General features: G+C 48.8%; 6 protein-coding genes across 7 annotated transcripts; 1 reads left to right on the top strand and 5 right to left on the bottom strand.

Moving 5' to 3' along the window:
- Window positions 1-125: 125 nt before the first annotated feature.
- Window positions 126-1,933, bottom strand: ONS95_014283 (uncharacterized protein; the record flags this gene model as incomplete). The annotated part of the gene is made up of 4 exons (XM_058507941.1): window positions 126-1,245; window positions 1,297-1,522; window positions 1,575-1,749; window positions 1,799-1,933. The coding sequence occupies 4 exons, from the start codon at window positions 1,931-1,933 to the stop codon at window positions 126-128; spliced, it is 1,656 nt and encodes a 551-aa protein (XP_058357112.1).
- A 2,148-nt stretch (window positions 1,934-4,081) lies between these two features.
- Window positions 4,082-4,624, bottom strand: ONS95_014282 (uncharacterized protein; the record flags this gene model as incomplete). Its single annotated transcript, XM_058507940.1, has 3 exons — window positions 4,082-4,182; window positions 4,236-4,302; window positions 4,367-4,624. 3 exons carry the CDS (start codon window positions 4,622-4,624, stop codon window positions 4,082-4,084), a joined length of 426 nt encoding a protein of 141 aa, XP_058357111.1.
- A 1,128-nt stretch (window positions 4,625-5,752) lies between these two features.
- Window positions 5,753-7,160, bottom strand: ONS95_014281 (uncharacterized protein; the record flags this gene model as incomplete). Its single annotated transcript, XM_058507939.1, has 2 exons — window positions 5,753-7,000; window positions 7,155-7,160. 2 exons carry the CDS (start codon window positions 7,158-7,160, stop codon window positions 5,945-5,947), a joined length of 1,062 nt encoding a protein of 353 aa, XP_058357110.1. The 3' UTR covers window positions 5,753-5,944.
- A 135-nt stretch (window positions 7,161-7,295) lies between these two features.
- ONS95_014280 (uncharacterized protein) lies at window positions 7,296-10,978 on the bottom strand. The gene is made up of 2 exons (XM_058507938.1): window positions 10,567-10,978; window positions 7,296-10,378 (listed from the first exon to the last, which is right to left on the bottom strand). Exons 1-2 carry the CDS (start codon window positions 10,710-10,712, stop codon window positions 7,567-7,569), a joined length of 2,958 nt encoding a protein of 985 aa, XP_058357109.1. The 5' UTR covers window positions 10,713-10,978; the 3' UTR covers window positions 7,296-7,566.
- A 64-nt stretch (window positions 10,979-11,042) lies between these two features.
- On the top strand, window positions 11,043-15,349 carry SFB3 (COPII coat Sec23p-Sfb3p heterodimer component). 2 transcript variants are annotated; one of them, XM_058507936.1, is made up of 5 exons: window positions 11,043-12,584; window positions 12,632-12,729; window positions 12,778-13,118; window positions 13,168-14,348; window positions 14,397-15,349. In XM_058507936.1, the coding sequence occupies exons 1-5, from the start codon at window positions 11,232-11,234 to the stop codon at window positions 14,478-14,480; spliced, it is 3,057 nt and encodes a 1,018-aa protein (XP_058357107.1). In that variant the 5' UTR covers window positions 11,043-11,231; the 3' UTR covers window positions 14,481-15,349. The 2 variants fall into 2 exon arrangements, with proteins under 2 accessions (XP_058357107.1, XP_058357108.1); XM_058507937.1 differs by having other exon boundaries at window positions 13,168-15,349.
- A 6,343-nt stretch (window positions 15,350-21,692) lies between these two features.
- ONS95_014278 (uncharacterized protein) lies at window positions 21,693-22,028 on the bottom strand (the record flags this gene model as incomplete). Its single annotated transcript, XM_058507935.1, has 1 exon — window positions 21,693-22,028. One exon carries the CDS (start codon window positions 22,026-22,028, stop codon window positions 21,693-21,695), a length of 336 nt encoding a protein of 111 aa, XP_058357106.1.
- Window positions 22,029-23,633: the final 1,605 nt, after the last annotated feature.

Genomic DNA, 23,633 nt, shown 5'->3' with positions numbered 1-23,633 from the left:
ATTCCTACCTTTAAGATTGTGATGCAACCAAGCAGTCTAACATTCCCAAACACACTCAATACGCCATCATTGTACCACCTTCGCAGACCTGTCACTCATCCCAAATTTACTCGCTAAGAAAACACTCAGTCCGACTCTATGCCATCCCTCCCGCGACCATCCTCCTCCACTGAGTTCTGACTCTCTACCTCCGTTAAATCCCTCGTCTTCGGCCCCGTATACGTCTTCCTCGCACCCGCCCACCACCACCCAAGACTAAACACCGCAATGAAGCCCCCCACCGCAACGGCATAATTCATATTTGTGCTCGTCACCGGCCTCACAGTCGGGAACATCAACACCACACTAATGAAGAACACCCATGTAACCGAGACGGCATTCAGCGGTTTCTGCCACTTGCCAAGCGTGAAGGGACCCGGCACAAATGTAATTCTGCTAGCGTAGTAGTTCCTCGCGAGGATCACGAACGCGTAAGAGAGGTCGAGGGCTGGGGCGGTGATGTTGAATATCGCTACGATGGTCTGTGTGGAGCCGATGCCGATGAGGTTGAGACAGCACGCGAAGGCTACGATGAGCCAGACGGCGTTGATGGGCGTGTTTGTCCACTTGTTCACTTTTGCGAAGAAGGGGGAGAATGGGAGGGCTCCGTCGCGGGAAAATGCATATGCCATTCTGGTGTCTGCTAGCATGGCTGCGCATCCTGTGAAGAACTGTACTAGGATTACGAAGAACCACATTACGGTCCCGCCGGTCTGGCCTCCTGCGTTGAGGAATATTTGAGCGGCTGGAAGACCGGTTGGAGTTCTGATCATGCTTTGTAGACCGTCTGGCTCGTTGGGGATGCAGAAGCAGAAGGTGATGGTCAGCATCCAGCCTACTATTCCGGAGATCGTCACGGCGTGGCGGATAGCCATAGGACCGCGTATGGCGGCGTCGTGCGTCTCTTCGGCCATGTGCGTTGTGCCGTCGTAGTCGGTCATAGTCCATGCAACGGAGAGGAAGGACAGCAGGAAGGAGAAGCCGGTTCCCCAGCCGGAGCCGTTGGTGAAGTGGCCGAAGACCCAGGAGAAGGATTGTTTGTTGGGGGTTAGGATTAGCAGGGCGATGCAGATTGCTGTTGAGGCGAGAATGTTGATGGGTGCGAACCAGATGACGAGATTGTGCAGGGCGTGAGTGGTGAGGGAGCAGATTATGCCGATGATTATGAGGATGCAGATGGAGAGAAGGACGATTTGGAGGGGTGTTCTGGACGGCGGTTTTTAGAAAGTCGACTCGAATGGCGCGGTGGGTACTTACGGAGAGTATGCATATGATTCTCCATCAAAGCCAGAGTTCATGCTCGCAGCAGCAAGTATCATCTGAGACACGGTATAGCCAACACTTGCAACTCCAGCAGTCTGACCAAGAAAGTTGCACCATCCGATGATCCAGGACCACAGAGCAGCATGCTCAGGAGGTACGACGTTCCTGGTGACAAAGTACATACCACCAGCCGTTGGATATGCTGAGACGAGCTCGGCAACTGAGGAGGTTAGACATCTGGACTGCTTTAGTTGGGATGGAAGTTGTCTAACCTGACGACGAGATGGTCCATGCCATCAAGGATCCTACAAACCATGCCCATACTGAGGATGCTGGACCACCTAAGCTCAACGGACTACCGAAAGTCGCCGGTACTGATCCAAGAACTCCAAGAACGGAGATGGCATAGGATAGAGTTGACCATTTTGTGAAATGGCGGCTGAGATCCTATAAGCTGTGAGTGATATGTCAAGTCAATGGAGGGTATCTGACGGACTTGGGTGTATCCGATCTGATTCAGCAATCTCTCGTCATCATCTTCGACGGTAGGCATGTGAGAAGTCCTCTTCTTTTCTCTGCCTACAACCACTGAAGTCGTTGAAAGGCCAATTTTATCATCTGTTGACGCCATTATGAGTGCTTGTTTGGCTTGTAGTCTCAATTGACCAAGGAACAGACCATATGCTCAAAGACTGAAAGGAAAATAAAAGGATTGAAGGACGGACAGAGTTATAACCGGCTTTCAGAAGTCGATGTCCCTCTAGAGACCTCGATCTGTATCTGTTTTGCAACGATGACCACCTATCTCTTTCCCTGCCAATTCTTACGGATGCTCCGACCGCTGAGATGCGTCCCTATCATGAAGGTGTGTAGAATGCTCTGAAAGTGGCAACAGATGTATCCCATTCGCTCGAACGGGAAGAAATTATGCAGCGCTTGCTGCACTGCAGAGTTGACAGCTCTTACGAACTAACTTTTCGACTGGCGTGCACTTGAAGCGCGGCGCCAATGTGGCAGGGGACAGGGAGTGCGATGTGCAATGCTGGGATATATTTTGCCAGGGTTGTTCCATTTGTTCGGTAGGAGTCCCCGGACTTTGAGAAAAACCAGTTTGTTTCGCCATCTTGATTTGAAGCCATGATGGCGTCAAATTCGTGGAAAATAGATAACTCGGCAACTCACAGCTCGCCGTTGTGAGATATCGAGATCTTGACCGACGATAGATGGCAGTGAAGCTGGAAGAAACTCAAATACCGGTCTGGATTTGCCGAACGAACGGCACGGCGCGTAGACCGGGGCGGCGAGCCCAGCTGTGTCAGAACCTCCTTGGCGAAACCTTCCGTCGTTGACCTCACGTCGACCTTCCCTCACTTCATACAAAGATCCTTTCTCCCATTCCTGACACATAATATCAGTCCATGCTTCAGCACATGGTCAAGTCTCCGTCCAGATGTGGCCTATGAGGCCACCCTTTCGCTCCCAGGACGAATTGCGGTGTGCTGCAACCCGGCCCAATCAAGATTAATGCGATGGAGCCGTATTGAGGAATCACTGAAGCGGTGAGGAAGATAATGGCTTCGACCAGCCGGTTACAAGAAACCGGTTACGTGGACGGCAATTACGTTGGATCATCGACGATTCATCGGGGCCCCGGATGCTGGCAGAAAATTTCCATGACCGCTGTAAGATGCGACCCTGCCGTCCGTACATCAAGTAGGCTTTATCCGCAAGGATTCACTGGAATACCAACAGAGTGGTTCGCAAGGCGGTATGCGGGGTCTCGAGTCTCGTCACACATGATTGTGGCTCCTAGGGTAGGAAGAGCCTCCGTACTCTGTAAGGTTGAACCTCGTGCATTGGAATATTGGCTTGGACTGTTGGCTTTAGAGAGGAGATAATTGATTCTCGCCGGTTGCTAATCTGGATCGTTGTGGCTTATGCTTGAAGTTATGCGACTTCTGATGCGAGGAAACGCGGGATGCTGAAGAAAATGTCAGCCGTGTGCGGGTTCGAGACTGTACATCTATCTATTGCGAGCCTATGAGTGGCTGAGTCTGCATCAATAGAATGTGACAAGTGTTGATATGAGAGCTCGTCTCGGGCATCGATTGCTTACTGTATGCAGTCGATTGGAAAGGATGATTACCCGTTAAGAATCAGCTCCTTTCAAAGCCAAGAGTTGGCATTCGAAACGCGGCTGGCATAAATTTGGAGAAGATTGCTGGCAATTATCCGTGTTTGTTGGCTTGCAAGCTTCTTACACGACAATTCCTATGTATTGGAAGGCCGTCGCATCAGCTAATCTCCTCCACCGAGTCTCGAGGGTGAACCTCGACAAATGTGTACTTGAACGCTACGAGCGCTAAGATCATATTTGAACCGCGTGAGGCGGTATCTGACTCTAATCGATGTTGCACAGCATATATTGGTCCATCCCGAATCTTACGCGTGTGGTGGCACAGCATCAACTGTTGGTCTGATGATATTTTCAACCATATTGTGTTCAATCATAGATATTGATTTTTGAGTGATTCTAGGTCTGCTTACGGCAGAGACAGGTCAGACTGGAACACGGCATTGTGGTCGAAACATCATACCGTTTTTGGTCTCGGCACTGTGCCGTTCTCAGAGATTTCCAACAACCGAACCCAAGGAGCATTACCGAGTGGCATACCAGTCTCATAGCCGATAGTATATCTCGTCACAAACTTCACAGGACCCGATAAACCACGTTCAAGTCGCTCCTCGAACAAATCGGAACAGTCCAATTCGTCACGTTTCAAGCAACAACCTCAGTCTTCTCCATCTTTCTTCCACCAACAAGATATTCATCACTCCATACAGAACCTTCGCCCTCTCGCTCGAAGTACTCAACTTGAACTGCATTATTGTTAATTCTGTACAACTTTCCCCGATCCACACGCGATACTCACGATCCTTTGTCCATAGCGGCTTGGATTTCTCCCACAGAGCCTCATAATACGGCTTGGTCATTTGCTCCTGTTGAGTAATCATCAGCACTAATACCCTCAGTACCCTGCCCAAGTCAGCATGACCAACTCACCTTCTCAAACCATTCCCGACTTTTATTCCAAATCTCCACAAATCTGAACCGTCCCTTGACCTCCTGATCCTGGAAAACATCGAAGAATAGACATTCTGGCTCCTCGGAACACTTCTTCCATATGGGACGATGTGCCTCTTTGAACTTCTCGATGTCGGATGGAGAGACTTGGATAGTGACGAAGACGGTGAGTTGTTTGTTTGAGGGTGGTCTGCCTTTGGGTGAAACGACGGATGCGTTGAGTGCGGGAGTTGGCATTTTGATGTGAGATTGAATGGGAGAGAGGTGAGAGGGAGTAAATAATTGAAAGGTGGTTCTCGCACCGGCTGCAATCGTTATCAAAGTTGCGTAGAGGAGGACTCGAGTGATGTCTGAAGTTCGAAGTCGTTCAGTATGACGAAATGCCAAGACCCGGGACGAAGCGTTCACCAAGTGGGGTTCAGCACAGTCCAGACTCATACTTCACGCGGGCTGTAATGTCAGCGGTAGATCTTGGTACCACGAAGGGCTTGAGAGACACTGGTTATGAGATATTTGTACTTAAAAAGTTCGATTTCATTAAGAAACTATGATGCTTCTCGAGTGCAGTTCAACCGTCCTGGTAGGAGTTATGATAAGGTACCCATGTCATTCAGGTCATGTGATTTCTTAAATATCTCGTTTACATTGTTTACATTCCCATCTACCTAGATGGCTGGGTAAAGACTTGTTAGGGTTGTTCTCGGGCCTCGAAGCATGTTCATCTCCCAGTGTGTGATACTAGGAACACGGTGCGGTTTCGAATCGCAGTCTTCTATTGTGGAAGACGGAACTGAGGCGCGATCGCGCTTCTGTAAGATGGCTGATTGAGCTCAGCGAATCGTGATTAGCCCATGATAATTTCTCTCATGGTATCTCACGTTTAATGCCGCACTTTGACAGTTCTCTGAGTACCATATATGGGCAGGTGTCACGAGGCATTTACTCTAGAGGGAGCAGGCTGAGTATTGCATGCACTGGATGAGATATCAGGATAAATTATGAGTATGAGAACATATTATGAGATGAGATTTCTGCGACGTGCAACAAAGCCAGAGCAAGTGGGCCCACTTCCCCTTTAGGTATTCACTGTTTTGGGTATTGGATTGCCGTTCCCTTTGTCCCGCGAGGGCAAGAATTTGACAAGTCTTTTTCTGCTAGGGCTCGTATTGGATATGGAGTTCTATCAAGATCGTTCCGGGTGGGATAGCTTGAAAGGCGGGAAAGAGTTATACTTAAGAGGTCTTGTAGTGCAGGGGATTTGTAAGGCCACATGTCGTCGTAAAGGGGAGAGTTACTGTTGGTTTCTCAGCGTGCTCAGGTCGAAGTCAAATCAAGTGTCTAGAAGCCAACACAAGCTTTCCATTTGGGATATTGTAAGCTTAATTGAATTCCTTGGTAGCTAACGAAAGTGCTGAAAACCGTTAACTCAACCATAAGTCATGCTAACATCAATGGCTAAGACATCACTCTCAAATCTTATACAGCTTCAGTACAAATTTCAGGACTCTCTTCCAGAACCACCAAACCTCATGTCGCAGCGGCTTGCCATCATTCAACTTACTCCCCTTTCTCCCTCCACAACCAAACAATGGGTCTCCCACCCCTCGACAAATTCCCGTTCCGTTGCTTATTCCAGCCAAACTTGCCCAATGTATTCTTCATCTTATCCTTATCATCCATATTAATCTTCATTCCCACCGCCCACTTCCCATTCCCTTTTTCGACGACCTCATACACAACGTTCTTCTTATCGTCAGCATCGTCACAGCCGATCCGCTTCATGAACTCCTTGACGTTCATCTCGACCGGAACGTAGAACTTGGTGTGCGTAGAGGGGTCGATGCCGTGGATTGTTTGGTCGGCTTGCCAGGGTTTGGTGGCTGTTTTGAGGACGTGGATTATGGTGTGCTCCGACGGGAAGATATAGTTGTAGCCTGGAGGGACTCCGATCCCGCCGAGGTGGTTTTGGAGGTGGATTCCAGGAAATCCAAGGTTGGTGGGGGGGCCCATGGAGGGGTGCGTGGTGTTGTAGGGGAAGCCGGGCATCATGGGTTGCATATAGGGTATGGGCGGTTGGTAGACGGCCGTGGGGGGTTGGATGAAGCCTGGCATGCCGGGATATTGGGGCATGGAGAAGCCGCTTGCTGCGTACGGTGGTGGTGGTCCGGCGTCGTAGCCGTGCATTGTGTTGTGGCCCCGGTAGGGCATGTTGGGCATGGTTTGCGCCATTGTGTTGCCTGCTGTTTGAGAGCTTGGTTGTGGAGTTGAATGCTGTGCTGGAGGTGGAGGTGGACCCGCGTCGTCACCGTGGATGGTGTTCCAACCTTGGATCCCTTCTACCCGAGCGGTGATGCTCTGGACGTAGTAGAGCCGATCGCCGGATGTGGAAAAGACAGATATAGAGCGGTACTGAATGAGTTGGACGGTATCGAGCGGTGCAAGGAGGGTAGCGTGGGTAAGAACAACTTTGGAGATGCCTGGGAGAAGATAGGCGTCCTCGAAGGTGTGCTCCTCAAAAGAAGCCAGGATGTATGGCTTCGATGATATGGAGTCGAGTAAGAGGCAGGGATGACTTTGTTTAATCTCGCTGCCAATACTATGCAAGAATCGTTTCTGGACTTGGAAAAGTTGAGCTTAGGTGCATGTAGGGATAAAAGAAATTCTGTAAATTGGAGTCTGGAAGCCTTTGACTGGAGGGGATTGAGTATAAGTACTGGCTGAGAAGGAAGGTTATGAATCATTTCAAGAAGCCAGGAAGAGGACTTACAGTCATGAATCACGGATTGCCGATGTATTTTTGGAATAAAACTTGCACGACTGTTGCCCACTGGTGAGATTCACTAGACTCCCAGCCAGGACGCTTCAACACTTGAATGAAGCACTGGAGAAAAGAAACTTGGATTATTCACAGACTTCGGGGGTGCTATGGTTGAGAGGCCTGATGAATGCCGCCACCGCGTGCAGGTCTTGACTGTACCTCGCTATCTCTTTTGTTTACTGGCCTAGCCGAGAAAACTGGCAGCAAAATTTGACGCCACGAGAACAAGAATGGAGGGTATCGTGACAGTTGTCGAGTTGTTGCCGTCATTGCGGCAATTCATGAATACATTGATGTTACAGACGCCCATAGGTGCAAATATCCATCCAACCTAACAACAAGTAAGAATCGAATGTATGCCTCATTTAACCACAGCCAATCCTTGATAAATCATATTCTTGACAGCATAGAATGTGCTGCCGTGACCAATCCCCGGTCCCAATGAGGTCGCCAGCCCAATACTCTCGACCTCGATCCTGCCAGTTCCGGTCTTGCGAACAATGACCGAGCTATCGATAAGTAATGTACCCTCTCCTTTGAACTCGGCAGTGTGGCTCGAAGCCAACATGATCTTCCGTAAATCAGCCAGACGGAGATCACCAACTTGAAGGGGTTGTGCCACGGATCTCGTTGCTGACGCCATATTGGAAGGTAGAATGTCCAGTGTTGGTACCTCGATTTGTGATGTGGAGCTTCGTATAAGTTCAAGGCTTGGTGTCTCTTCTCCTTCGCCTTCCTCTTTGAGCAGCTTCTGTTTCTTATGGCTTTCTTCGGCATCAGGTTCTGTGTCAACGATGGTACTCTCCAACCGAGCAGTGACTGTTGCGATTCTTAGATCCTTGACTTTCTGCCATGTCAGTTGCTTGACAAGCGCGCTTGTCAATCTTACAGCCCATGCATTTGTATCAACGCTGGCGTTGACCACAACACCAATCTCAGGTGTGTACACATCTATAGCAGATTCGGAGGAGCCGAGCTGTGCCACAAGTAACTTGCGACAATCGACGGCTAGCGCGAGGGTCTCGTCCTTCATTCCTCCAACGAGAATAAGCTTTCGAGGCTGGATGAGTGGTATTAACATTTGCAAACTTCGCTTATCGTGCAGGCCAGCAAAGTCCACAAAGCCGATTCTAACGTTGAGGGTAAGAGACTCGGTTGAGAAAACTACTTTGGAAGGTGACGCTTCAGCCACTGCATCGTCGGCAGCATCAGCGCCCTCGTCTTCTGATGCATCATCCTCGGGGCCAGGTGACATGTCGGCGAGGTCAATAGAATCACGCTGGCGCTGGTTTCTATTTGTCTGCTGCCTCTTATGGTCCCCATTGGTCATCTGTCGATCGTGCTGAGGCTCTTGCCACTTCCGCTTCTTGCCGAATGTGTCTCGAGTGTCGTGTTTATTCGGTTGGCGCATATCCTGTCCGTCCACTTCATCTCGTTCCTCTGCTCTGAGGAAGTCTTCTGGGCGAATCAACTCTCCAAAGTCATCATTTCTTTTCCTTCGGATGGAAAGAGGGAACATCTTCTCACGACCCTTCTTTCCACGTACATCGTAGTCGAAAACGTCTTTCCGGCGAATAAGAACATTGACCCCAAGATCTTCGTCACTCAGTCCGATCTTCTTCCGGTTTGCCTGTCCCATCGTTGCGGATATGTTCAATGACTTTCCTTGTTGTTCGGTCTCCGAGTCATCGGAATCTGAAGAAGAGTCGGAGGAAGCATCGTCTACGACATCTGCTGATGATTCAAGTGCTGTTGCTCCACCAGACTGAAGAGTAGTTTGTAATTGGCGCTGAGTGGCAAGCCATTGTTGATAGACGCTCAACTCGTTCCCTTCTAAGGCGACACGTTTGGCATCTTGGAGCTCAACCTGTCTTCCTCCACTATTAACTCTCTCTATGGTCACTCCAGATTTGGTAGTCTCAGAGAGCACTCCGTTCTGTTTCTCTTCCCACCATGACCACAATGTCCTTGCCAGACCAGTCTTCGCATCACCTTCTGGCTTGCCCAGCCTCTCCGTCAAAATGATTAAATTACGACTGTCATCTGCAATTGACTTTAACACGTCTCGAGAGAACCCCCATTCCAGAGACGTGTCACTTGCCAGGATGACTTTCCCTACAGACCTCCCAAGGCTGTCTGTTTGGCCAAGGATTCGATCGATCTGGCCCCTGCGCTCCAGCAGTCGCAGGTGCTTGAAGTCAAATGGACCTGCGGAGGCGCCGCCTTTTGAATTTCCAGAGCCTTGAGGCCCAGTCTCTTTCTGCTGCAATCCAGCATTTGCCTCGAATTCTCGAATGATTGCATCGTCCATCCATTCAAGCATACTCCTCGTATACCGCATGGTTGCACCAATGTTTTTGCTTGCAAGATAGAGCTTTGAGCTCCGTAGAGGGCTATCATCATCCTTGGCTTCTGTTCGCCATGCATGTTCTAATAGGTATGCCAGCTCCAAAACACGAGCGCTGGAATCCGTAGGAATAAGCACAATTCCACCTTGGCTGACTGAAGACTTAATCATTTCGAGCAGCAGCTCATCTCGTTTCGCTCGACCACCAGGTAGCGCATTTCGCTCACCTCCACGGCTACTGCATATCAGTGCGGTTGGTTTGCGCAATTGCTCGATGACTTCTGCTCCACCGGCTCCGGCTCCACCTAACCATGCGGCACCAGCCAGAACATTCTCACGGGCTTGGTTCCAGTCCACCGCATGAACAATCGACTCCAGACCATGTTGTATATGCCAGATTGTCCCTCCCAAGGTATGTCCAGCATTGTATGCCGTGATTGTAAGACCGTTGAGAGGTGGGGACGAGGGGGAAGGAATTGGTTGATGTGGTTGCGAATATTTGAGAGGGTGTATAAGCGCGAAATACGATGCGATTTCCTCACTCGTCGGCGGTTGAAGAAGTATGTTTGCATCTTTGTTGGCAGATACGGTCTGCGAATAGGAGTATGAAGCTTCTGATAGAGCTGAAGATGGTATTATTGTTGCTGAAAGAGGGGTCGAAGCATAGAGGTCTTGAAGGAGGGTCCGGCCCAGAGAAATGACTGGAAGGGTAGCATAGACTGGGATTCGGGAGAAAAGAGGAAAGTGCTTGCAGCAGTGGGCAAAAGCTGCAAGATGAGCCACTGTCGCATGAGTGAGAAGGATAATTGAGAGGGTAGGGACTTGTCTGCGTAGATGTTAGCTTATGAAACAGAGGGTAAGCTTGAGATTGGTTTATGAAGCACGGGGGACGCGTTGTAGGGCAATGGAGAAGTATAGTTGAATGCGAATGTGTCTTCATTGTTGACTGGTATACATTGGTTCCAGGGCCGAACAGGCTCCCTCCTCGATCCATAGAATGAAAGCTCAACCTACTTCTCAAGCTCCTTCAGCTTGCCCACATCAAAAGTCTCATCCCAACCCACGTCTATTAGGACTTTCACCCCTCCATCGAGCTCCAGTACGGACTGCGACGCCGAGGATTCCGACTGCGCGCCCAGCAGGGAGGTAAACGTGAACATACTGTCCAGAAAGTGCCTCTATCAAGGCATCTGGCTGTTGAATAAGTTATGTCGCATATTATGGATGTATACGCGCCGTCCGGATATGCGTGATATTGGGAACAGGTCGTCGATTCGATTCTGGTGGATGGAATTGTGGGAGTTGTTGAAGTTGTACGCAGGGAGATTTGAGACATCGCGACAAAGACAAATCCGAGCCCAAGCCATTGAGCTGCATGAAATCTTAGCGCGAACCACACGTGAACCAGGAACAACCAAACAGCCCCACAGGCGCGGCGCATACTTTGCCCGTTCCGCGATCTCGAAAGGTGTCCCCGTCAACATTATAATCTCAAGCACTCTCAGGTTGCGCACAAGTTGACACGACACATAATTAATTTTCAAATCAAGAGAGTATGCCGATAATAAATACTTGATTCTGTTCCAAATCTGCGACCCCGCTCGAACGCCTCGAAGAGCTACAAGCTCCGGGCTACCCTCCTCATTCTCGATTTACTTCCTTTGACGCCAGTATTCAGAATGTCTGCCGAATACCTCTACCGCGGTCAGGGAGGGCTCAATGATGATCCAAACAACCCAAATCGAGCTGGACAACCTGCGAATCAGTTCCAGCCTCCTATTGCCCCTTCACCGTACCAGCAGCCAGGTACGGGATACAACAATGCGGCGCCAAATCAACAGTACAACAGTCCGCAAATGGGACAACCATCACCATATGGAGCTCAGCAAGGGCAGGGGTACTTTCCAGACACAGGCGTACAGACACAAGATGGAGGTCTGGCATCGCAGATGGGGGGTTTGGGACTTGGAGAAATTAGTTCCCATGGCAGGAAGAAGAAGAAGGATAGACATGCCCATCATATCGTGGAACCTTCCGGATCGTCCGCAGCTTTCAATGGCACGCCCCAAGGAGACTTTCCTCCCCCAGCATACTTAAATTCAGATCCATCAGCAATGCCTGTCCCACAGGCAGGGCCATATTCGAACACACCAGTTACACCTCAGATGTCACAATTCCCTGCTCCTGCCAATGGACCGTTCAACCCTGCGAACCTCGCAACTCCAGCAGAATTTGCATCTCGCAATGGTGCAGCTGACCCTGGATTCTCTGCGAATATGCAAGCTTCTGCGCAAGGTCGAGTTGACCCAGATCAAATCCCAAGTGTCCCAAGGTCCAGAGATGCCATAGCACAATACTATCTGAACAATGTGTACCCAACCTTCGAGCACCATATCCCTCCTCCCGCATCGGTATCATTTGTTGCCTTCGATCAGGGAAACGCTTCTCCCAAATTTACTCGTCTCACAATGAACAGTATCCCCTCAGCATCAGATGCTCTTCAATCGACTGGTCTCCCACTTGGTCTACTTTTACAACCACTTGCACCCTTACAACCAGGCGAGCTTGAGATACCTGTCCTGGATTTCGGAGAAATTGGGCCACCGAGATGTCACAGATGCAGGGCATATATCAATGCTTTCATGGTATTCCGATCTGGAGGAAACAAGTTTGTTTGCAATATGTGCAATTACGCGAATGATGTTCCGCCAGAATATTTCTCGGCAACCACACCTCAAGGGGCTCGCCTAGACAGAGAGCAACGCCCAGAGTTGATGAGAGGCACTGTTGAATTCTTGGTGCCCAAGGAATATTGGTCGAAGGAGCCTGTTGGGTTGAGGTGGCTCTTCCTAATCGATGTTGGTCAAGAATCTTTTAACAAAGGCTTCTTGGAGGCATTTTGCCAGGGCATCATGGCGGCGCTGTACGGGAATGATCAGGGTGGAGAAGGCGAGCCTCAGAGGCGTATTCCAGAAGGCGCCAAAGTTGGCTTCGTCACTTTTGACAAGGATATCCACTTTTACAATATGAATGTAGGTTTTGTCTTCGCGATCTGATAGGCATTTACTGACTTACGAAGCCGGCTCTGGATCAAGCTCAGATGTTGATCATGCCTGACATTGAGGACCCATTTGTACCTCTTGAGGAGGGACTGTTTGTTGATCCCTACGAAGCGAAGTAAGTTCCTCGAAAAGGCCACTCGGAGACGTCCACTTACAATAATAGGACGAATATCAGCTCGTTATTGAGTAATTTACCTGCCTTATTTTCTCAAATAAAGAATCCCGAACCGGCTCTTCTTCCAACCTTAAACGCAGCCTTGGCCGCGCTGGAGAAGACCGGCGGAAAGATTGTCTGCTCCCTTGCCGCCCTGCCAACGTGGGGCCCAGGTCGACTTTTCCTTCGGGATGACGGTAAACAACATGGTGGGGACGCTGAAAAGAAGCTTCTCAACACGGAACATCCAGGTTGGCGGAAGACTGCTGAGAAGATGGTGGCCGCTGGCGTGGGCGCAGACTTCTTTATGGCTGCTCCTGGCGGCGGATACCTTGACATTGCAACTATTGGTATGCTGACCCAGACGCGAGTTGGCCTTCCTTTCTAACATACTCCCAGGTCATGTGTCAGCCTCAACTGGTGGCGAGACATTCTACTACCCTAATTTTGTGTCGCCTCGTGACACAGAAAAGCTTTCACAGGAAATCATACACACCGTAACACGAGAGACTGGCTATCAAGCGCTGATGAAGGTCCGATGCTCTAACGGTTTGCAAGTTTCTGCTTATCACGGGAACTTTATCCAGCATACCTTTGGTGGTGATGTTGAGTTTGGAGTTGTTGATTCTGACAAGGCAATGGGAGTAATGTTCAGCTATGATGGCAAGCTGGATTCCAAGCTCGATGCGCACTTCCAAAGCGCACTATTATACACCACAGCGAGTGGCGAGCGAAGAGTTAGATGCTCAAACGTCATTGCCAGTGTCAGTGATAACGCAAAGGACTGCATGAAATTTGTAGATCAAGACGCTGTTTACACGCTGATGGCAAAGGAAGCTGCCACTAAGATGACAACGAATTCTCTCAAGGATATCCGAGGTGCTTTGACCGAGAAGAACGTCAATATTCTTGCTGGATACCGCAAGAACTTTTCCGGTTCCCATCCCCCAGGTCAGCTCGTTTTGCCAGAAAACCTAAAGGAATTCAGCATGTATGTGCTTGGTCTTATTAAGTCAAGAGCATTCAAAGGCGGACAAGAGCCTACCGATCGACGGGTTCACGACATGCGGATGATCAAGTCGATGGGTGCTCTGGAACTCTCACTTTACCTCTACCCGCGAATGATTCCAATCCACAACCTCACACCTGAGGACGGCTTTCCCAACCCAGAAGGTCATCTCCACATGCCACCGTCGATAAGGTGTTCGTTCTCTCGCGTGGAAGAAGGCGGAGTCTATCTCGTCGACAACGGACAGAACTGCTACTTGTGGATGCATGCACAAACTTCGCCCAACCTACTCATCGATCTCTTCGGCGAAGGCAAAGACAGTCTGAAGGCGCTGGACCCATACAGCTCTTCCCTCCCAGTGCTGGAAACACATCTCAGTGCCCAAGTACGGAACATCCTTGAGTATCTGAAGACTATGCGAGGATCGAAGGCTCTTACAATCCAACTTGCGAGACAAGGCTTGGATGGTGCGGAATACGAGTTTGCGAGATTATTGGTCGAGGATCGGAATAACGAGGCGCAGAGTTATGTAGATTGGTTGGTGCATATTCATCGGCATGTACAGCTGGAGGTAAGTTCGCTCATTTTATCGGGGTAAATCGTTTGCTAACGTATGTAGTTGACGGGACAAAGGAAGAAGGATGATAGCGGCGATAACTCGATAGCATCTAACTTTGCTGGACTACGGCCTCCCTATTGGTGAAAAGGGTGAGGCTCGGAGGAGCGGGAAGCGTTACGATTTGGCATGGGTGTCTTGAGTACATTTAGCGAGCATAGAAAAGTACATTCTTGAAAGGCTGTTTTTGCTGAAGCTCGAAGCAGGAGGCATGTGAAGATATCCAAATGATACACCTCAATTCAAAATCTATTTTACGCGGCCAATGTTGATAGCACATTCCCGGGACTCGAGTCGCGGCTTGAGAATAGCATTTCAACGTGAGTCCTAGGCAATATCAAGACTATCAGGGCCAGCAACATATCCTGGCAGTATCACTAACTGAAGCTTGGGAATCATGGATCAAACTCCTAATCCACATATTAGCATGGTACGAAGCCCAAGTTCTCGTCGGTTCACAGATCCTTCCAATACCCTTTTACAGAGACAAAGACAAAGACGGAGACAAAGACAGCCCAACATAGACAAATTTCTCCTAAATAAGGCCAAAACGTCCATATCTAAAACCTACCAAACATTTAAACTCACAATTCAAAATGGAATCCACTATCCCTCGAACAAACACCTCTTCCCCTCCTCCTACCCTTCCTTCTCCTCCTCCCCACCGCCACAGCTGCGCTTGCACCATCCCGAAATTCTGCACCTGCACCTGCCGAACTTGCATCAACAACGGCAACCGCGATCTCCGTCCCTTTGAGCACATCCACTGGACCGACTTCTGCCTGTGCGCCAACGAGATCCATTCTGAGAACGGAGATGATTGTACATGTGAGGGGAAGACAGCGCCGCTGGCTCGTGCAGCGAGGATTGTGGTGAGGGATTGTTGTAGAGAGGCATTTGGAGAGGAGAAAGAGGGGGAGGTGAGGAAGTTAGAGATGTGTGGATGTATGGCGTGGGGGTGTGTTAGGGAGGAGGATAGGGCTGAGAGGGAAACGGAGAAGGAGAAGGAGAAGGGGGTGGAGGGGGGGAAGGAGAATTGAGATGAGAAAGGGAGTAAGGAGGAGTGAGTGGTAAGTGGGGGAATGGTACTGTGTTACTTGTGAAGAGTATATTGCATGGGTTATGGACGTGGAAAGAGAGGTATGCATTGGATGGTGGTATATGTATAATATGTAGGCGGTTACTGCAGTAGTAGAATACTACGAAAATGAAGCGATGTTGCCAGAGACGATATATCCAATGATATTGATACCAGTGCGTAATTTTGGTACCAATTTTCGAGGATTCGCCGTCAAACAGGCCGCTAAGATTTTTTGAAGATTCTGTGAGGTTGTGAAGATGGTCTGAGGATTCTGGATGTGGACTGAAAGCGACCGTGAGAGTGACACTGAAGATTTCAGCCGAATTCTCCCACCAACGGCGACAGGAGAGGTGAATGGCTTTTTTTGAATAACATTATTGGATTTATTGCAAGTTTCAGAAATCTCCACTCACAAAAGGATTTCTGTGTCGATGTCTCATTTTCCGACGCACTCGACAGCATACGATATTGAAACTGGTGACTGTTTTTGAGTTCCGGTGTTGCAAGGATTATTCAGGTCGTCAATATACAATGCATTGACAGATTGGGAAACTGAAGGAGTCGGAAATGTGAGATCTATGACCAGTCTCGGTAAGTGTCTGAACGAAGAGTTTCAAACAGGGTGGCTTTCCATCGCTTCACTTGATAGAGTCTTAGAGAACTGTTATAGCTTTTCAGGTTTGTTTCAAGTAAACCGAATAAGCTGTAGATCACATTGAATATAGACAGGTTACTAATTATGCTCTGTGGCGCCATTCATGACTCAGATCATAGAAACCGTGGAGTGTGTTGATTTGCTTAGCGAGGTGATCATCCAAGTAGAAATCCGCAGCGAACACACATTTATTGAGGTGATCAAAGCTATCTCTACTCCACTCAAGGTGACACCCGAATAAGTTTGATGAGTATACGAACCTAGGTTGAAGACTTCTTTCTCTGCGTCCTTAGCAGCAGGCATGTCCTATGATCAGTCGGACCTTGAAATTATTAACAGTAGAATTTTGAGTTGAGAAGATCGACTCGTCAAATAGAAGAAATTTCAGATAGGTGAACTAAAACTTTGATGATTGATGAAGAAAAAGTTGCAAAGCATGTCGAATCTTGAGTCATTGCCCCACGGACAGCAATAGCAGCCTCCTCGTAGGTGCTCATTCGTCACATCTAGTTTCTCCCACCTGAAATTTAGAAACTTGAGGTATGGTGACTCCACTAAAACAAAAGCTACATTCTCTCTGCTGGTTTATGCTGGAGAAAGGTAATGTGAGAGGATCAGCGAGGTATTAACCTAGCATCTGCTTAGGATTCGTATGAGGTCACTGAGGATACCCTCTGCTACTCGAGGATTATTCACTCCAAACTACATGTCGAGTTGGGAAAAGGTTTTGGCACCTCGTCACCTTGAAAAGGAGCGAGTATCATGTTTGAAACTATTAAATAACTTAGCTATGTGTCGCCCACTTAGTTGAACGGCTTCACAAGTCTTCAAAGTTGTGTTTCACATTGGCTCACTTGCCCGTTTTGTCTGCTTAAACATGGACTACCAACTGGTCTTAGGAGATTGTCGATTTGTGGTATGAAGCCACATCTGATGGAAGACTTTACACGCTACGAGTGCCGCAACGTTATCCAGAGCTCCCTCTCTGATACTTCTCCCTGACTTATTTCTCAAAACTAGGAACCAATTCATAACTACTGGTCGGACCGATACTTAAACATATGGAAACTTCAAGAGCAGATGTTGACCGGAAGTTTCGAGCCGATCCGATCTTCATGATAGCGCTGGTCTTGTTGAAGCCAGACTAAATTTCGGAAAGATTGCACTAGGTAAGCACGAGAGGAGCGGGATAAAGCCTGCGAAGTGACGATCTTGACCTTTCGATATACAGTACCTCCAACAAAGCAGTAAAATGTTTGACAGCCTCTTGTAGCAGTGACAGCAATCGTAAGCAGCAGACAAGACGGGCAGACATATTTATTTCTCAACACAGTCAGCCTCCTTTGCCAGCCGATTGATTACTCTTCACTTAAAGCCACGTTCGCAGATCGATGTAGTATCGTCAATCACTTCCATATCCAGCCCGAATTGAAGGATCAAGTCTGATCCAACCCACTCCGAAAAAAGTAAGATGTCTTGGGACCATCGAAGGGAGGCGTTCACGTGTCGTTTAAGGTTATTAGTGCCAAGCTGAGCGACGGCTGGTCTATTGCCAATCATGGCAGGTCGCCAATGGCTTGGTAGTGTTTATTGGATATGCACCCTAATCTTTGCTTGCTTTTCCAGTGGCTGCTATGAGCCTGTGATAATGAAGATGGCTGGCTGGCTAGCTAGATGAAGCCCGAAAATGGAAGGTGTTCTCTTCTCCCGCTCAAGTTTATGTCTTGGACCAATATCTGAAGTGCTGCCATAATCTGCACTGAAAGAACCATCGAAACATTTCCCCTTCCTGGAAGGAATTAACAACAGCTTCTCGTGATATACGCTTACGGTGCTGTGCTGTGCTGTATTTCCCGAAATCCGTATAGACCAACAGCTGCACTCTCACGCCGAAGCTTCCGAGAGCCCCTTCTCGCACAATCAACACAAATCAGACAATACGGTAGTGCCAAGACCGCGCAGGCAGATGACGCGGCCCTGGCAAAGGAGCGGGGCTCGATGGAGTGAGTGGATTATTATTGGGTTATGGGATTCCCCATTATTAAAGTTAGGGGAACAATGCGAAGAATTAAGCTTGTTACGACGTTATGACGCGCGAATGGAGCAGCCGAGATGCTGTGCCGTCCCCACCAGCCTTTGAGTATTAAACTTTATCCTTGGCTTCGGTGGAGGGACAGGGATTCTTCTGGTTGAGCAATTTCTATTTTCTTTTATTATTAATTAATTGATTTTGAGTTTTAGGGTTTACCTGGGTGCGTGAGCTAAGGCATCGTCTGTGCTGCCGCGTGTTGAGTGGAGTTGCTGGACGGAGACTTACTTTATTTTTTTTTTCCTTTTAAAGGTGGATGAGGTATCGAAAGTCAAAAAGCAAGACCTCGGGATGTGGAGGAGCCAAGGTTTTAGTCGGGAGGAATCTTGCGATGGTTCGAGTTTCTGGATCAGAAATAGAAATAAACGCTGTCCGTGGTTCGTTCTGAACTTTTGACGTTTTGGATCTAGTAAGCTTGTTTGGAGATCAGATCTTGAAGCATGCAACAGTCACATCGGTTTCTTGGTTGAGAAACGATATGCGGTGAGTGGATTGACTGACCTTCTTCCGATGTGGTCCCTTCTCTGGAGCCAGTATATCTGCAACGTTGGGGGCCGAAACAAGACTGGAGTTCCGAGCATTCCGAATTTAAAGCTTTGAGCTTGAGGTTAAAAAGTCCCCACCAGCATCGCATCCTTTCTCCACAGAGGGGCCACACGGAATCTTGGAACTGGGACTTTTGAAAATGGAACGCCGTTTGGAAGACATGGAAGGGGGAGGGAAGTCCCGTTTTACTAGGGTTGTGATAGGATCATGATAGCAGGTTTACTTCGGCAAAAGCTCTGAAGTAGTTACTTTTTCTTCTTGCACAGCAGTTTCTATGCATCTTTTTGCTGCAGCAAGGAAAAGTCTGTATCTTGTGCCCCCCATCTCTGGCATGTTCCAAGTTCTTTTCTGGATCACGACATCCCCATCTCCCTGACCTAATTCTCACTCAGCTGCAAAAGCCCGCTCTCCCAACCCAAGTGATTGGAGTGACAATTCATGGCTTGCTTGGCGTGAAGCCTTGTGCCGCTCCTTTCGTCTCTTTTACCTCAGCTCATAAGAGCGCCACAGACGGACATCAGCTCGTCTTCAGTCTCGCTTCCTTTCCCTCGGATAATGAGCAGATTAGGGTTCTGAGGCACAGGAAGTCTAAGTGGGGAGGAGGCACAGGTGACAGGATGCAGGGCGAGGATGAGGTGTGAATCTTCAAGTGAGAGGTGGAATCGTCAGCGAATTGCTTGCTGGATTCGGGACTGTCGGCTGACTTGTCCGTCAACCAACTTTCATTTTGAAGCTTGACCTTGAGGAGATTACAAACCGTCGATGCCCGAAAGACAAATCGATTGTTTTGTAACGCGAATCAGCGAATCGGGTAAACATGTTCGGAGTTTTGGTCTGACATAAGGTCAGATCTTGACGTTAGTAGGCTACCAAATCGCTTCTCCCACCGTACCTTATTCCTCTTTTGTGCTTTGTCGGACTGTTGTCACATTCACACGATCTTGCGGAGGGTAACTGCCATCACACCAAGCTCAAATTTCGTTCCATTAAGAACCGGTCACGGCATAATAACACCACAATCTACCGAACGCAAAGCCCCAAAGCAGACTTAATTATCGCCATGCCTTTTGTCAACTCAAATAAGGAAACGATTCCGACAAAGTTCAATGGAGCCAGCCCCCGCCAAGCCCCCATCCTCGGATTCTTCATCGTCCAAAGATCCAAAGAAACATTGGTGGCGCTGACTAGCCAAGCTTTCTACCAACCGCCCCCGCCAGTCAATCGGCGGGATTATTTTTGAGTTGACAGTAGTGTGAGGCCGGCGATCCATGGTTTCTGGCCCTAAAAAATGGGCTGGCGGCGATGGAAAGGGCGCCGAGGTTCTCGATGCTGTCAGGTGGAGGTTACGGGTTTTCATTTTCCTGCACCGCTTGCCATGCTCATGTGAGTGGAGGAAAGCCGAGTTGTGGATAGCTTCACTGTGTTACTGCTATCCCCCCCCCCTAAATGAATGTTAAATGTGTAGAAAACTGGGGCTAGTGTGGGTAGCTTTCTGGGGTGTCTATCCAACAAAAATCGCTGCTTAGAGCCCTTGTAGTCCTCTCGAACCTTCTACAGCCACCCTTGCCTTTACAACAGACCAGATTTTGGCTCGTGCCTTCACGTTGATAAGGCTATTTGACCACTCAGGTATAGACTTCTAAGCCTCCGCCCCATAAATCCAGCAGTTTAACATTCATTTAGGGGGGGGATAGTACGAATTGGCAACGTGGTGGTAGATGCGAGGACGGTGCTTGCCGTTTCTTGTAAAGTATGTCTTGTCTGCCTGGTGCTGCACTACCACTATATAATATTGTGCCTCTCATGACGGCGCATGATAAGGTTGTTCGATGCGACGTACGGAGTAACTCGAGTGATTATCCGATCGAGGTTGATCTGATGCGCAGATCCGTGTCTGTCATCTCTTCAGTACAGGCACACGGCCGGAAACGACGGAACTCCGCCTTCTCTTCCATTATGCCCCCAATACCAAGCTCCAATCCTGTAGCCAGTCAAGTTTGAAGGAAAGTAACAGTCGAACAATAATGAGACTACTTCGAAGTAAAACCCACCTCTCTCTCCAAGATCCGAATACCTCAGCCCAGCCATCCAAGCCCCACAATGCCAGGCATGACATGAGATATTGGTAAAGGCTGCACTTGACGAGCTGCACATGAGTCAAAATGAATTAAGCATGTGTACCGGGCGTACCCACACAGACTCCATAAACACGAAGTTCCAAGAATTCAGCCAAATAACAATAATAATAATGGGGGCTTTTCGATGTCTTGCCATCCTCTCATGTGCTTGGAAAGAGGAATCGATGAGGGGAGCCAAGCATCCGCCAAGCTCGCGAGCAAATAACTCTATTCGTCGTGTCGTCTTTCCATGCAGCCACCGCTCCCACCTTTGCCTTTCTGTGGCGCGGCGCGGCCTTGGTCTTTTCCGTGTTTGCATGGCAGATGGATCATGGCTGAGACTTCTGAGAGGGAGAGAACATTCCATTCCGAAGGATAGTTCGCGTGCGGAAGATTAGCAACAAAACGCACAATACAGACTGACCAAACAAACGAGTTTGTACAGGTGTTGGACTGCGAAGTTCCCTGCAACAACTGTTCTCGAATAGGTAGGTCGTGTTGGTTAGAAACCGAAGACAAACAGACAGAGAGATATCCACCTGCTCAGACGGTATGATAGGCGTCTCTCCCAAGCCTAGCCAAGCCAACGCCATACTCTCGGCGTCCATGGACTCAAAAGTAAGGTTTTATGGTTAATTTGCGTGGCATGAGACTCGACCAAGGCCCAGCCGAGCGATCACACCCTAGCAAGTGTACGGAGAGCGAAAATGTAGGTAATCGAAAATAATAATCACAGGCATATAAAAATTAAAAACCAATAATCCAGATGGAATGATGCCGGATTTGGCAGTAATCATTTATTACACATTTCTCACGGCATCAGACATCCTCGTTCGTCCTTTCTTTTGGCTTTCTGACCAGCCGGCAGATCATGATTATTACTCACCATTGAGATGGACGGGAGGGAATTAGAGTTGATGAGGGCGATAATTAAGCTTTTTCTGGAGCGAGGGAGAGAGATCATTCGTATTCGGAGTTTGATGTTCAGCGCCAGCCAGCCAGAAAGACGGTTTGACAAGGTGAGGGGCTGGATGACTACTACTGTACTGGTGAGGGTGAGGTGTGAGAAGGTGTGGTAACCTAGAACTTTAACCTTAAGTTTACGACCTCCAAGATGTCCGTCCGTCCGTCTCGGATTGGTGAGCATAAACTCTATTGTGCAGACTACGGTCTTGAGAAATGTGAGCTTGTCCGTGGTGAGTGAACTATATGCCCGTCGAAATAATGATGATGCAATCCCAGAGATCTTGGATGGGGAGCAGTCACAGGCTGGGAAGATGCTGGATGAGATGATTTATACTCATACTTGCTCTGCTGGACAAAGTTTTTCTCTAGGGGTGGGTGACAAGACATCGATGAGAGTTTGACATAAGATGAACGAAGAGTGCGAAAGGACACGCTGTCCGCATTATTAATTGTGTTGTACGGCAATGCGGTGTTCGTTCTGACCCGCCTTTACGAGCAAACGAGCAGACGAGTAGAGAATCATAAGACAAATAACAGTCAGCCAGCCCAAGCCCCACCTAGCCAAGCCCCGCCAAAGCTGCGAACCATACTTGTATTCCTCTTTTGTGTAGATTATTACATTTGTTCGCAGGAATACGGAGGGCCGCCCTTGACTGGATTGCCACCATTTTCAGAGGTAAATTTAAAGTAATAGTGGGCTCGGCGAGTTGATTGCCTGCCTACCTACCTTATCCTCTCCCTCGGAAAGAAGCAAGCAGCAACGGCGCATCCTGAGCTCACATCATCAGGTCGCTCGCTCGCTCGCTCGCTTTCCCTTCATAGACAACCGCCGAATCGCATCGCCCTCGCATCATCGCAACAATCCACCACCTCCTGCCTCAACCTCAACCTCACACATCCCACCCCATCCATTCAAACCATACCTAGGTACGGAGTAATTATTAATTATGATACTCGCTCACCCAGTCCATCCCAATGCAATCCCTCCATAAATCAAACCTCCCCCAATCGTATACGGAAACCCCGGAAATTCCCTCTTTCCATCTCACCCCAATCCTAATAATTGGCTACGCCACCTCGGCAAGTTACATCGAAGTTGTTGGACACGGGAATGCAAAAAAGATAAGTTATTAGGTAAGTTAAGTTAAGCGAAGCGAGACCAGCCAGCCAGCCGAGCCAGGTTCCCAGCCAGAGGAAAAAGGAAAGGGCTGGCGGGATCGACACACACCTAAAAATCATGCTTAAAACCTTGAATTTTTGACACCGTGTCGCTAAGGTGCCAAGGGGCGCCACTACCCACGACTGGGCGCTGGGGGGCTTGGACGCTTGACTTGTTTGGGAGCCCCAGGTGGGGCGGGGTTGCGTGGCCTGGAAGGGATGGTGCTGTTGGTGGGTTCCAGGTTGGGGGGGGGGGGAGAGCTCGGGAGGGAGGCATGACGTGGAGAGAGAGATGTGTATATGGTGAGTTCGAGCTTCATGTTGAGGGAAGAGATGTGAAGATGTGAAGGAGGTAAGGGGAAGTGACAGTGGTGATACGAGCAACCAGATGTTGTTGGTCTCCTGCTGTCAGGGTAAATGTAATGTCTGAAACTGTGATTTCAGTCAATCTGGGTATTGATGCTCCAGTGCGGCACCGTTGTGCGACCACCCCAATTCAGAATCAGAGCGAGAACCAACTTAGGAAGGCCCCTTTCAATCAAAAAATTTCAAACAACACAGTTCGACTGTGTTACAATCGCAATTATCCAGATTCCTCGCATCTGAGTTAGTTTGTTAGTGCTACTTT

The sequence above is a fragment of the Cadophora gregata genome, assembly GCF_030347475.1.
Source record: "Cadophora gregata isolate MNR1 chromosome Unknown scaffold_8, whole genome shotgun sequence".
Lineage (NCBI taxonomy): Eukaryota > Fungi > Ascomycota > Leotiomycetes > Helotiales > Ploettnerulaceae > Cadophora > Cadophora gregata.
Note: the sequence above shows the minus strand (reverse complement) of the source record. Positions and strands in the feature narration are given on the sequence as shown.

Bases quoted from the DNA above. Each gene is read 5' to 3' on its own strand.
- ONS95_014280 (XM_058507938.1), bottom strand. From the start codon at position 10,712: ATGTTCACGTTTACCTCCCTGCTGGGCGCGCAGTCGGAATCCTCGGCG. The intron at 10,379-10,566 runs GTAGGTTGAGCT...ACATCTACGCAG, and splicing joins AAGCTGAAGGAGCTTGAGAA to ACAAGTCCCTACCCTCTCAA.
- SFB3 (XM_058507936.1), top strand. From the start codon at position 11,232: ATGTCTGCCGAATACCTCTACCGCGGTCAGGGAGGGCTCAATGATGAT. The intron at 12,730-12,777 runs GTAAGTTCCTCG...TTACAATAATAG, and splicing joins GTTGATCCCTACGAAGCGAA to GACGAATATCAGCTCGTTAT. The intron at 14,349-14,396 runs GTAAGTTCGCTC...TAACGTATGTAG, and splicing joins ATCGGCATGTACAGCTGGAG to TTGACGGGACAAAGGAAGAA.